Below are 13,450 nucleotides of genomic sequence, written 5' to 3' on the forward strand. Positions count from 1 at the left end.
GTAAAAACTCAGCTGCAGCTCCACTGGATCTGATGCAGAAGAAGAGATAAACCCTCTGTAGACCAGCAGCTGCTCACACTAACAGATAAACAGCAGATGTTTTGTAGACGTACCGGTTGAGGAGTGTCCTGAAACCTGCTGACTGGAGACCAGAGACCTGGAACTCAAACCTGCAACAACAAGAGACAGAAACAGAGAAAACCAGCTCAGAGTTCACCAATAAATACTGACTGATACACAGATACACACATTAATGCTGACATTAAAAGATTAATACACAAAACTGGTGATTTGTTAAAGAACACTGAGATCAAACTAAACCAATAAATCCTGTTTTATGAAGTTTATAATGTTTAGGTTTGAGAATCATCTCTTCAAAGTCTCATTCATGTTATTTTGTGTCTCTGTGATAGTTTTGGATCAGTTCTTTTATTCTCATTTTATTCTCATTTATTTTATTCTCATTTAGTCTCATTTGTGTCTCACTTTCTTCCATATGTCGCTTTTGTTGTTTTTTGCCATTTTGCGTCTCGTTTTTGTTATTTTGTAACTTGTTTGTGCCATATTGTGTCGTTTTGTGACTCTTTTGTGTTGTTTCGTGTCTCATTTATGTCATTTTGTGTCTCATTTGTGTTGTGTCTCATTTCTGTCATTTTATGTCTCATTTATGTCATTTTGTGTCTCATTTGTGTTGTTTTGTGTCTCATTTCTGTCATTTTATGTCTCATTTATGTCATTTTGTGTCTCATTTGTGTTGTTTTGTGTCTCATTTATGTCATTTTATGTCTTGTTTTGCCATTTTGCGTCTCATTTGTGCTTTTTTACTATTCATTTTGTCATGTTTTGTACCGTATGTGTCATCTGTCTTTTTTTCCTCTTGTTTTTGTCGTTTTAGAGGAGCAGAATTTACTTTTTTCTTGTATCTTCTTTGTACAATGCATAAACACGGCCTGCAGTTCATCTGAAAACCGCCTGAAATTCTAAAACACCTTCTTATTTCTAATTTAACCTCTGTTCTGTGTGACTTCATCCACATCGTCAGAGCCAGAACGCTGCTTTCTGTTGGGTTTTTTCACCATTTTCAGGATATAATGTAGAATAAAACCACAGCTGTTGTTAACTGGCCGCTGTTTCAGGATTTATCGTGCTTTTTGTGCGACGTTCTGAGCGTTTCTGGGGCCTGCTGAGGAAACGTTCAGCGATAAAAGATGGGATTCTGGTTAACCTCGTCATTAAGACGAAGCCGCGGCTCTGTGGAGGTTCACCGGGATGGAAGTGGAACAGACGGCTGCCGTGAAGCTCACCGCTCACACAAACCGAGCTGACAGCTGCCACTCCAGCAGCCAACATCTGGATTCATGGATTCACTGCTAACTCAAAGCTCAATGACCGTCTAGTTTCACTGAACTTCAGCTGAAGACACAGAGTATCCAGATGTGGGTGGTGCTCTAACATCTGTAAGGACGGATGAAACCTCTGCAGCCTCAGAAACTGAACAAACAGACCATCTTTGCTACATAAAGGCGCTTTTTAATCAGCTTGCATTTAAGTTTTTAAGTGTTTTTCTGGTGGAAATGTTCTGGATTTTGAAATGATCTGTGAGTTTGTGTGCAGACAACAGCAGAAGAACAATCACAAGTTCACCAATTAATCATCTCCTTATCTTCAGATCTGTTTTATCTGTTTCATCGCATTACGAATTAATTAATTAATCTTCCTCCTTCACGGTCGTATTGTTTCCAGAGAGGTGCAGGAATTTAGATAATGGAGAACAATGAGTCCAAAAAAGTCCATAAAGACTCAAAGTTTTCTTCCACGATGCAAAGTGATGGAAAAGTTGTCCAAAATGACTGGAAATCTGCCAAAATAACCCAAAAACTGAACAAAATGACTCATAATTAGATGGAAATGACCAAAAGTTTGACCAAAACGCCTCAAAATGTGTCTCCAGTGATCCAAAACTGTCCAAAATGACTGAACATGTGTCTTACATGACTGGAAAAATGTCCAAAATGGCTCCAAATTGGACTAAAATCATTGAATGTTTGTCTGAAAGGACTTAAATTATCACAAAAGTGTTTTAAGTCCCACCAAAATTACATTATATGTGTCCAAAATTACTGCCCATCAAATAATAATGCACAAAATGACTCACAATTTAATGAAAATTACCAAAAGTTTGTCCAAAATTACTCAAAAATGACACATGATTTGTGTGAAACTACTCAAACGTCGACCAAAATGGCTCTAAAGGGACTCAACATTTGTGCTAAACAACTGGAAAAATGTTCAAAACGGCTCCAGATTTGGCTGAAACCAAATTATGATAAAAGTGGCACATTTGTTTTAAATGACTCAAAAAGTGTCCGTCATGCTTCTAAATGTGACCGAAATTACATTATGTGTGTCCAGAATCACTCCAAATCTGACCAATATAACCCAAAAACTGAACAAAATGACTCACGAGTTGATGGAAATTACTAAAAGTTTGTCCAAAATGACTCGACGTTTGTCTGAAATTCCTCAAACACTGTTCAAAAATGACTCAAAGGTCCACATGCATTCAAAAAGAATAGAAAACGACTCAACATTCATCTTTAATGATAGAAAATGATCAAAATGATTCAAACTTTGACTCTTTGTGTTGTTGTCGTCCTGCCTTGGTAACAATACTAACACAATCGTTGTTGTTGTTGTTATTGTTATTGTGTTGTCGTTGTTATTATTGTTGTGTTGTCGTTGTTGTATTGTTGTGTCGTTGTTGTCCTACCTTGATAACGATACAAACACATTTGTTGTTATTGTTGTGTTGTCGTTGTTGTTTTGTTGTCGTTGTTGTTATCATTGTTTTGTTTTCATTGTTGTTGTTGTTGTCCTACCTTGGTAACTATACTAACATATTCGTTGTTGTCGTGTTGTTGTTGTTATTGTTTTGTTGTCGTTGTCGTCCTGCCTTGGTAACAATACTAACACACTCGTTGTCGTTGTTGTTGTTATTATTGTGTCGTTGTTCTGGTTGCGGTTCTACCTTGGTAACTATACCAACACATTTGTTGTTGTTGTTGTTGTTTTGTTGTCATTGTGCTGTTGTTGTCGTTGTTGTTGTCGTTGTTGTTATTGTGTCGTTGTTGTTCTGGTTGCGGTCCTACCTTGGTAACTATACCAACACATTTGTTGTTGTTGTTTTGTTGTTGTTGTTGTTATTGTTTTGTTGTTGTTGTTGTTGTTATTATTGTGTCGTTGTTGTTGTGCTGTTGTTGTTGTTGTTATTATTGTGTCGTTGTTCTGGTTGCGGTTCTACCTTGGTAACTATACCAACACATTTGTTGTTGTTGTTTTGTTGTCGTTGTGCTGTTGTTGTCGTTGTTGTTGTTATTATTGTGTCGTCGTTGTTCTGGTTGCGGTTCTACCTTGGTAACTATACCAACACATTTGTTGTTGTTGTTTTGTTGTCGTTGTGCTGTTGTTGTCGTTGTTGTTGTTATTATTGTGTCGTTGTTGTTCTGGTTGCGGTTCTACCTTGGTAACTATACCAACACATTTGTTGTTGTTGTTTTGTTGTCGTTGTGCTGTTGTTGTCGTTGTTGTTGTTATTATTGTGTCGTTGTTGTTCTGGTTGCGGTTCTACCTTGGTAACTATACCAACACATTTGTTGTTGTTGTTTTGTTGTCGTTGTGCTGTTGTTGTCGTTGTTGTTGTTATTATTGTGTCGTTGTTGTTCTGGTTGCGGTCCTACCTTGGTAACTATACCAACACATTTGTTGTTGTTGTTTTGTTGTCATTGTTGTTATTGTTTTGTTGTTGTTGTTGTTATTATTGTGTCGTTGTTGTTGTGCTGTTGTTGTTGTTGTTGTTATTATTGTGTCGTTGTTGTTCTGGTTGCAGTTCTACCTTGGTAACTATACCAACACATTTGTTGTTGTTGTTGTTTTGTTGTCGTTGTGCTGTTGTTGTCGTTGTTGTTGTGCTGTTGTTGTCGTTGTTGTTGTTATTGTGTCGTTGTGGTTGCGGTCCTACCTTGGTAACTATACCAACACATTTGTTGTTGTTGTTTTGTTGTCGTTGTTGTTATTGTTTTGTTGTTGTTGTTGTTGTTATTATTATTGTGTCGTTGTTGTTGTGCTGTTGTTGTCGTTGTTGTTGTTATTATTGTGTCGTTGTTGTTCTGGTTGCGGTCCTACCTTGGTAACTATACCAACACATTTGTTGTTGTTGTTGTTTTGTTGTCGTTGTGCTGTTGTTGTCGTTGTTGTTGTGCTGTTGTTGTCGTTGTTGTTGTTATTGTGTCGTTGTGGTTGCGGTCCTACCTTGGTAACTATACCAACACATTTGTTGTTGTTGTTTTGTTGTCGTTGTTGTTATTGTTTTGTTGTTGTTGTTATTATTGTGTCGTTGTTGTTCTGGTTGCGGTCCTACCTTGGTAGATGTCGTACTGTCCTGACATCAGGTTGTAGCTCATGCCCAGGTGTGTGTGATGGTGTGTGTGCAGGTGTCGGGCGAACGACACGTGGTTCCTCTCTCGCTCTGGTTCTCTCTCTCCTTCAGGGGAACCTTTCTCACCGGGCTGCAAACAAACACACAAACAAACAAACAAACTATTGTTTGTGTCTATTTCAGTGTAGTTTTGTCTGTTTTGTGTAGTTTTGTGTGCTTTTCGATTGTGTTTGTGTCTAGTCCAAATGTAGGTCAAATAAATGCTAAATAATGTAACTTTTCTTTCTTTTAATTTCTCTGTTTAAATATTTATTGTAAACATATAAGCTCTTATTTTGACAGTCTGTCTGTGAGGAAGCTGTTTAAGATGCTTTGTGTTCTGTGTGTGATTATTAGTTATTGTTATTTATATTTCTAAAATGGCCAATGTTTATAGAATCACGGATTTAAATTTTTCTCTAAATCATTACAGAATAATTCAAAATATTTTACCAAAAGTCGCTCAGCTTGTCAGCAAAAAATAAATATTGAAGCTAATTTCCTGAATCTGTTCACAAAACTTGTTTATAGTTTTTGTTGAAAACCCTGAAGTGACCAAAGCTGCAGTTCTTCTCTCCACCACTAGATGTCAGGCTGACAGGAAACATTCTTAGTAAAAGCAGTTTTTAAGCTGTTTTTCTAATAAAGTGAGTCTCAGAGGTGGTTTTTATTCCTTCCAGGTGTCTCTGTTCTTTCTTTCTGACAGTGACTCATTTTTTTTAATCTTTTCTAACAGACTAAATAGTCAAACTGCTGCTTTAAAAGTCAGATTAATTTTCTTTTTCCATTTAAAGGATTATAAAACGACATTTTAGGTTTGTTCTGAACCGTTTTATAAATAGTCAAACTGCTGCTTTAAAAGTCAGATTAATTTTCTTTTTCCATTTAAAGGATTATAAAATGACATTTTAGGTTTGTTCTGAACCGTTTTTCTGTTGTTACGCTGTGAAAGTCAAACTATCTCAGTAATTTTACCTGAAACAAGTTTTCTCTGAGACACGACTCAGTTTAAAGCTTTTAGTTCTGAAAGTTTCAGAGGAAAGTTTCTGTTATAATTTATAGTGATGGAAGGATGTCAACAGGAAGGAGAGGTTATTAAATGGAAGATAAAAACACCTGAAAAGCTGCTTTGCCTGAAACAGCAGCAGTTTTTATCACTAAACGTTGTGAGCTGAAGCCAGATGGATCAAAATTAAACTGAAATTTCTTTGTGTTTCCTCTTCCTGCTGTGTTTTCAGTGTAAACGTGTCTTTGTTTCCTCACAGCGGGGGATTTTCCGTGGTACTGGTGACTCTGCTGCTGCAGCAGCTCCATGGCCGACGACGACGACGAGTCTCCGCTCTGTTTTCCGCTCACGTTTCCTCCTCGGCCGGGCGGAGTCACCTCTGACTCCTCCCTACCCGCCGTCTTCCCGTACAGAGGGTAGTGGAAACCTGCAGAGGAACGTAAGCATGTTTAGATGTTTAGATTCTGTCACAACATGAGCAGAAAGATCACATTTAAAGGACACTTCCTGCTTATTTCCTATTAAAACAGCATTTATCGGGTTGTTTTTAGGCTCACTAAAAGGAAACGCAACCTTAATAACACAACTAAATGTCCTGGATCTGGTCTAAACCAGCTCTGAATTCGTCCGGAAAGTCTCATAATTGTCCCTTTTTTAAAAAAAAAACAAAACAAGACAAACACTTCTATAAAATGCGTCCAAAATGAGTGAAAATGACTTGAAACGTTCCAAATTCTAAGGTTTGTCCACGCGGACTCACAAGTCGTCCAAAATGACGCACAACTTGTTTAAAAGGAAAAAAAATTTAAATAAACTCCAGATGTGTTCAGAGACTTAAAAGTGGTCCGGAATGACTCAGAAACAGTCCAGAAAGTTTCAAAATAAAAAAACTACAAACTGTGTCCAAAACGAGTCAAAATGATGTAAAATTTGTTCAAAATGGACCAAAAATTTGTTCCAAAACTCTAAAAATGACAAATACTTGTTATCTCGACTATTCAAAGTATCACAAATTACCTAAAATGTGTCCAGAATTATTTAAAACTTGTCCACACGGCCTCAAATGTCGTCCAAAATTACTCCGAACTTTTTGAAAATGAAAAACAAGAACAGCCCTCAGAGCTGCAGTCCTCCTCCAAGGCTGCTCAGTGTTCGGATCATTTCTGATGGATAAGTCCTGATAAGTCCTCAGAGGTGGATTTGTAGCAGGATCACAATCAGCTGATGTAGTGTTCACTGGTTGTCATGGTTACAGTGACGCCGTGCCACTATCTGGCAACGATACAGAAATCTTTAACAAATCATCTCTGCCAGGATGTAATCAGGTGGTCCTTGTGTCATTTCTGACCTTCAATGGAAATATCATCCAAATCTGTGAGTCTGTTTTTGAGTAATGTTGCTAACAGACAGACAGACAGACAGACAGCCTCACAGGTTGTCCAGAAAAACATCACATTTGTTAAAAACAAAAAAACTTTCTGAATGGAGGTTCATAAAAGCAGTTATCAAAATATTAATTCCAAGAGGCCAATTTCAGACTGAAAAAAAAACATTTAAAATAATTTACAGAGAAATTTCTGGAAAGATGCAGGAAGCTCACACATCTGTTGTGTCTATTCTGTGTGTAGTTTTGCCTCTGTTCTCTGTGTGTTTTTATCTGTTTTGTGTCTATTCTGTGTGTAGTTAACCATGCCCGACGGGTACGTCGGCGGGGTTATTGCATTCGGTGCGGTATCTGGCTGGGTAAGTATGTATGCATGTATGTGGCTATGTCCGGTCCGATATCTCTGCAACCGCTGAAGTCAGGATAATCAATCTTGGCACTGAAGATCAGTTTAAGGTCCCCTGCTCAGTTGTGGAGTTACAGGTCAGCAGATCAAGTAGGGAGGGAGATATGTACGATGATCAAAATTGATACATATTGCATCATTTGTATAGGGAGAACAGGGTTTTCGCCAGCAGAGGGCGTGGTTCTGCCCTCTACTGAGGGCTCATCTAGTTCTGTCTGCTTTGTGTCTATTGTGTGTAGTTCTGTCTGTTTTGTGTCTATTGTGTGAAGTTCTGTCTGTTTTGTGTCTACTGTGTATAGTTGGTAGGTAGTAGTGTGTTGTCTCACCGGGGTAGTTGTGGACTAGGGTGGGGGATGATACCCCCCTGTAGGAGCCCCCGCTGCCCTCACACATGGCCAGGTATGGGGGGTAGGAGGAGTGCTGGTACTGGATGTAGGGCTGCTGGGGGTCATGGGGGGCGACACCGCTGCCCGGGCGCTCTGGGACTCCTCGGCCGGTCCTCCGGTGGCCTCCTGGCCCGGTTCCTCCAGGGCCTCCAGCCGGTCCGGGTCGTCGACGTCGGGCGGCGGGTCGAGTCTGGACTTCTTCCCCTCGGCTCCTCTATCTGCTGCCCCTGAGGTCATCTTGGCCCCGGCCGGCTCCACGGTGACGCCCCACTCCTTCCCAGAGTCCGCCTCGCCCTCCTCGGCCTCCTCGCCGTGCTGCAGCTCCGAGTATTTCCCGTGAGCGAGGCGGTGGGGCCAGCCGGGGCCGTCTGAGGGCTAGATCGATGGACAAGAGTTGGTGCGAGTCGCAGTGTTTCCCCTATAAGTCTGACAGCGGCCGACAGCTTTTAGGGTCAACGTTAGCGGTTTCTTTTGGCGTCCTGATTCCGCCGCTGCTCAGCGACTATAGAGGAAACACTGAGGGCCTCAGACGGTGAGGATCTGGGCTCTGGGTGGGATGGAGGATGACGGCTCGGCCGGTCGGAGGTGGGATGTGAGGAGAGGCGGCGTCCCGGTCAATGAACCAACAGACACATGAGGCCACGACCCGGCATGGAGGGCGGCTAAAAAAACTGTACAAGCTTTTATATCAAACAACACTGAACATAGAAGAGCTTCTGTCAGAGTCTCACTTTAACCCTCTGAACCCAGAAGACCCGCCGGCAGGTTTAAGATGCAGTTTCTTTAGAAAAATAACAGTAAAAATTACATCATTTAGCATAAAAACGGAGAGAATCATTGGATATCCAACTTTTCTGACTTGTTGAAAAAACAAATAATCTGAGCGTAAAATCAAGTCTCATTTAAAAATCAGGAAATTATTTTAATTTGTGCTGCTGTTGAAGTAGGGAAGCAAATGATTGATTGGAAATTGATGGATTGCTGTTAAAAATTATATCATTCTGAACCATTTTCAAGCATTTTGAACAAATTTCAAGTCATTTTGAACCATGTTCAAGTCATTTTGAAAAGGTTTTAATCATTTTGAAGAGGTTTTAAGTATTTTAAACAAATTTTAGGTAATTTTGAACAATTTTCAAGTCATTTTCAACAAATTTTGAGTCATTTTGAACTAATTTTAAGTCAATTTGAAGTCTTTTCAAATCATTTTGAACAAATTTTAAGACATTTTGAACCCTATTCAAGTCATTTTGAACCATTCTCATGTCATTTTAATCATTTTGTCATTTTTTTGTTGTGATGAAAAACCAAATTTGAGCTTAAAATTGTGCCATGTGGTTCTGTTGGGAAACTTAAATCAAATTAACTTTACAAATTCACAAAAAAAGAAACCTTTGCTGTAACCAGATTCGGTAAAACACAAAAACTTTTGTGTTTCTCGGGGTAATTGTGAAGCCATAACAGACTCAGGTGTGACCAACAGTCACGTGACAAAAATTTGTGGACTTTTTGGGTTGAACTGCAGGCAGTGTTTAAAATTTAAGTTACAAAATATTGATAGTTATGTGGATATCTATTTTTTTTAGTGTTGGTACTTAATATGTACATGTTGAATTAAGTTTTTTTCAGTTTTTCTGGGAATAAATGATCAAAGGAATTACATTTTAAAGCTCTTTCCTCTACAATCCATGGTTGTGCTGCTTCCATACAACGTGACAGCTGCAAAAAGAAAAAAAAAGGCTTGAAACTTGCTTGGAGTTCAGAGGGTTAAACGTTAAAAACATCTGCATCCATCTAATCAGATTACATGACTGGAGTGGAAGTACAGCACCACAGAAGCCACACGGTTGTTGACATTAGCACCTACGGGTTTTAGCTGTACACATTTAATCTCTTTGCGACACCCACAGCGGTCGTTAAAGCACCACAACAACAGCGTCAGCGGCGGCGGCGGGTTATAGACAGAGGGAGAAACTTACACTGGAAAAGGAAACATTTGAGTCCAGATCTGTCTGACTGTTCGGGTTGTGGAGTGATGAAGAAGAGGAAGAGGAGGGCGACTTGAGGTCGTCACAGTCTTTGATGGCGGCCGGGTGCTGCTCCACCTTCACGCCCAGGCCCTGCCCCCTTTCCCCCCTCTCACTCATCTCCACGTAGGACAGGACGGGTTTGGGGCAGCAACCTTTAGTACCGTCGGCGCCTTTGCCTCCCGGACCCCCGACCATGTGCTTGACCTCGTCGCTGTCCCTCGCCCCCCTCTGCTTGGGCGTCTGGTCGCAGCACTTGGAGGCCAGTAACAGTTTCTGGTCCATGTAGAGTCCTCTGGAGTACTGGCCGTAGTACAGCGACTGGGCCAGCGCCGTCTGGGTCTGGCTCATGGCGAGCTGCAGCTGAGACTGAGGCGGTCCGTCGCCTTTCTTCGAATCCGAGAACTCGTGGACGGAGCTTTTATCGTCCTCTTTTACCTCCTCTTTTCTGTCCTTCCCTTTGCAGTCGTGGGAGCTTTTGTGGAAAGCGACGCCGCTGCTGTTCTGCCGGTCCGACTGCATGTACCCCTGCAGGTAGTAGGGATCGTAGCCATGGTAGTACGGAGACTGGGGGTCTTTCGGGGCTGACGCCGTGGGTGGGGTTTTACCGGAGTTACCGTGGTTGCTGCTGGAGCTCACCTCGGATGAAGCCGAGGAGCTGGACTTGGATCTGAGCCCATCTGACCGACATTCGGAGGATCCCCCATCATCCCCGGCGTCGGAGATATCGGAGTAGGCGGGGCTGTTGTTCTTGCTGCTGCCATCCCCCGTTGCCAGGCAGCTACCGCTAGCGTCAAGCCTCGATGACCCACCGATGGAAGGACTGGGGGCGTTGTCGGTGAAGGTGTAGACCTTGTCGGCCTCGGCTCGGATGCTGGCCATCCTGCTCTCCTGGCTCTCCGTGAGTCCGTTTATTACATCCTGTTTGCTCAAGTGCTCCTTCAGAAGGCTTCCGGAGATTTCCTTGATGCCCATTTTGGATCCGCCGCCACCGTCCTCCATTTTGATCCCGCCGCTGTCACCATTTGGCGTCCTGGATGGCGCATCTTTGTTGTGTTTGTCCTTCAGCCTCCGTTTCTCCTTCTTCCGGGTCTCCTTGCAGGTCACCAGGGTGGCTTTGACGAGGCTCGGCTCCACGACGATGCTCAGCTTTGGTTTGATGGGTTTCAGTGGGAGGTTCTTACTGGTGAGGCCAACGGCTGCCATGGGAGATGGCTGCTGGGAGGTGACTGGATCCGTGGTGCTGCTCGGATACGCCGTGTTGGGTATGGCGATCAATTTGGGCGGAGCTGGTGCCGGAGCGATCGGCCGATTGGTCCTGGACTTGGACATCTTCTCGACCTTCCCATTGGCCTTCTTGCCCTTGTCACAGGCACCTCCCTTCTTTTCGATCAAACCTTCTGCTTCCAGTTTGGGCATCTCCACCGAGGAGTTCCTGTCCGGGACCATGCAGTTCTCCAGAACCACGGTCATGTTGGAGATGATGGGCAGGTTGCTGAGGTCATCGATCAGGCCGTCTTTCAGCAGCGAGGTTCTTCTGGTTTTGGAGTTGGCGTTGGGGCTGTGGTCGGTGCTGAGCAGCAGCCGCCTGTTCTTCGGAGAACCCACCGTGGTCACCTTGTACAGGGGAGCGGGTTTCTTGGAGGAGCTGTTGGTGTTGCTGTTGGACTCCGAGAGGTCGTACGTCACGTTGTTAATGCCGTCCTCACAGTCAGACAGTCGCTCCTCGCTCTCCACGTCCTTCATGGGCTCCAGGTCAGGCTTCCTCTGCTCCTCGGCCTCCAGATGTGCATGCGTCTGGTGGTATCTCAGGCCGTTGATGTGCTTGTAGCGCTTAGTGCAGTTGGGATGGGGGCAGTCAATGAGGATGGGCGGGGGAGGCGGCGAGGAGCCACAACCTCCCCCCGGATCCATGAATGAGGGGTCGGATTTACCCTGCGGTGTTGACGGGGCGCTCCGGGATTTTGCTCGGATCCTCTTCCCGTTCCCGTTTTTAATGTCGTCTGAGGACACCAGGCTGAGGTCCAAATCGGCCGGCGGTTTGTTCTTACGCTTCCCGGAGGAGAGCGAGGTGGCGCTGTTGGCCGGTTTCACGTCGTCCACGGTGAAGAAAGACGGAGGCGCTCGGCAGTTGCTGTTGATGAGGTTTAGGCTGCCTCTCCTGCCCTTGCTGTGGATGGGAGCGGTTGATCCGGCGATGCCGCCTCCACGGCTCCGGTGCTGTGATAAACCCCTGACTTTGGTGGCAGGCGTCGGATCCATGCAGGGCCGATCCGCCATGGCCATTCGCATCCGCTTCCCTCGACCACGACCGCCGGGCAGCTCCGGGTCGCTGGAGGGAGACTCACAAAACCTGGACAGAAATAAAGAAAATAACAGAGAATTAGTTTTAATTATCAGAGACTGGAAATGCTTCAAAGATGTTGTTTAATTACAATTCTACAATTTCATTTAGTAGACGCTTTTATTCAAAGTGACGTACATCTGAGAGTAGATACAACAACTAAGGTGGGAAAGAACCAAAGAATTGTTTGTTATTTATTTAAAGTTGTTTAATATTTATGTTTTGCTTTTTAAAGCCTGGCAAACCCCTACTTATTGTATAAAGAAAAAAAATAACAACAACATAATCAACAATACTTCTGATTTAGTAAATTAACGTTCTGTATAAGACGTTCTGGTTATGTGACATATTATAAGCAGAACAGTGAGGCTTTTTGAAGAAGGAACACATTATGGATCATTCTCTATAAGACGTTTCCACAAAGTTTGAAAAGGAAGAAATTTCTCCAGAAATGTTTTGAAGATGTCATCCAGGCCTCAGATGACGGAACGTTCCTCATAAGACTCTAATGTGATATATTAAAGGTGGAACATTCTTCTTACAGTGTTCTAAGAGTGTTTTGGGGAATGTTGTTGGGGAAAAACATTCCCACAATGCTCCACAGTGTTCCATGACAACAAAGGAAGAACGTTCCAAAACTAACATTTAAAAAATGTTTTCCAGCTGTTATCCAGGCCTCAGATGATAGAATGATCTTTATACAGAAGGCTTTTTTTTTAACATTCCTGTAATGTGATATATTAAAAGTTTTTCTTTTAGTTGAAGGAACACATTAAAGAACACTCTTCTATAAGATGTTTCCACAATGACAACAAGTAAAGGATGTTCTTAATACAACATGTTTGTCAGACGTTCCTGTACTGTGACATATCAGCAAAGGTGGAACGTTCATCTTACAGCGTTCTGAGAATGTTTTGCTGAAGGAAGACATCACAGACTTGATAAACATTTTTAGAACATTTGTAGTCATCCTGTTTTCACGAAGAACATTGTGGGCACAAATATTGGAGGAACTTTGCAGAACTTTCTCAGATTTCTGTCGTACTAATAGAGGGAGTTGATGGAAGAGAGCAAATCGATCACGTAATCTGTCAACACAATCTTAGCATCGTTTCATTTTGTGTTGCTGTTCCACCAAATCCTTAAATCCCGTTGTTCTTGAATGATCCTCGCCATCGGGTTCCTCCTTGTCACCCAAACTGAACTCAACCATCAGACGGATAAACCTCGGAGAGATAACGGATCCGGGGCTCATGTGAACCACTTTGCCCAGACGTCGAGCATAAAAATTGATTTTTTCCTGTACAAAGCCTGCTCCTCTTTTGATAACACAGAGGAGAGAAAAAAAAGCCCTGTTCAGTTCTCGGTTATCTCTGTATTTGATACGGAGACATTTTCTATTCGCCCGCCGTCGCTCCGACTT

The 13,450-nt window shown here is 42.6% G+C and overlaps 1 protein-coding gene across 1 annotated transcript in view; it reads right to left on the minus strand.

Moving 5' to 3' along the window:
• The window catches only part of znf608 (zinc finger protein 608), a 66,971-nt gene that overhangs the window by 8,224 nt on the left and 45,297 nt on the right, over positions 1-13,450 (minus strand). The window contains 6 exon segments of the mRNA XM_051951275.1: positions 114-170; positions 4,418-4,565; positions 5,738-5,907; positions 7,597-7,719; positions 7,722-8,031; positions 9,636-12,036. Of these exon segments, the coding sequence (XP_051807235.1) occupies positions 114-170; positions 4,418-4,565; positions 5,738-5,907; positions 7,597-7,719; positions 7,722-8,031; positions 9,636-12,036 (3,209 nt within the window).

Source organism: Acanthochromis polyacanthus, chromosome 7, assembly GCF_021347895.1.
Source record: "Acanthochromis polyacanthus isolate Apoly-LR-REF ecotype Palm Island chromosome 7, KAUST_Apoly_ChrSc, whole genome shotgun sequence".
Classification (NCBI taxonomy): Eukaryota; Metazoa; Chordata; class Actinopteri; family Pomacentridae; genus Acanthochromis; species Acanthochromis polyacanthus.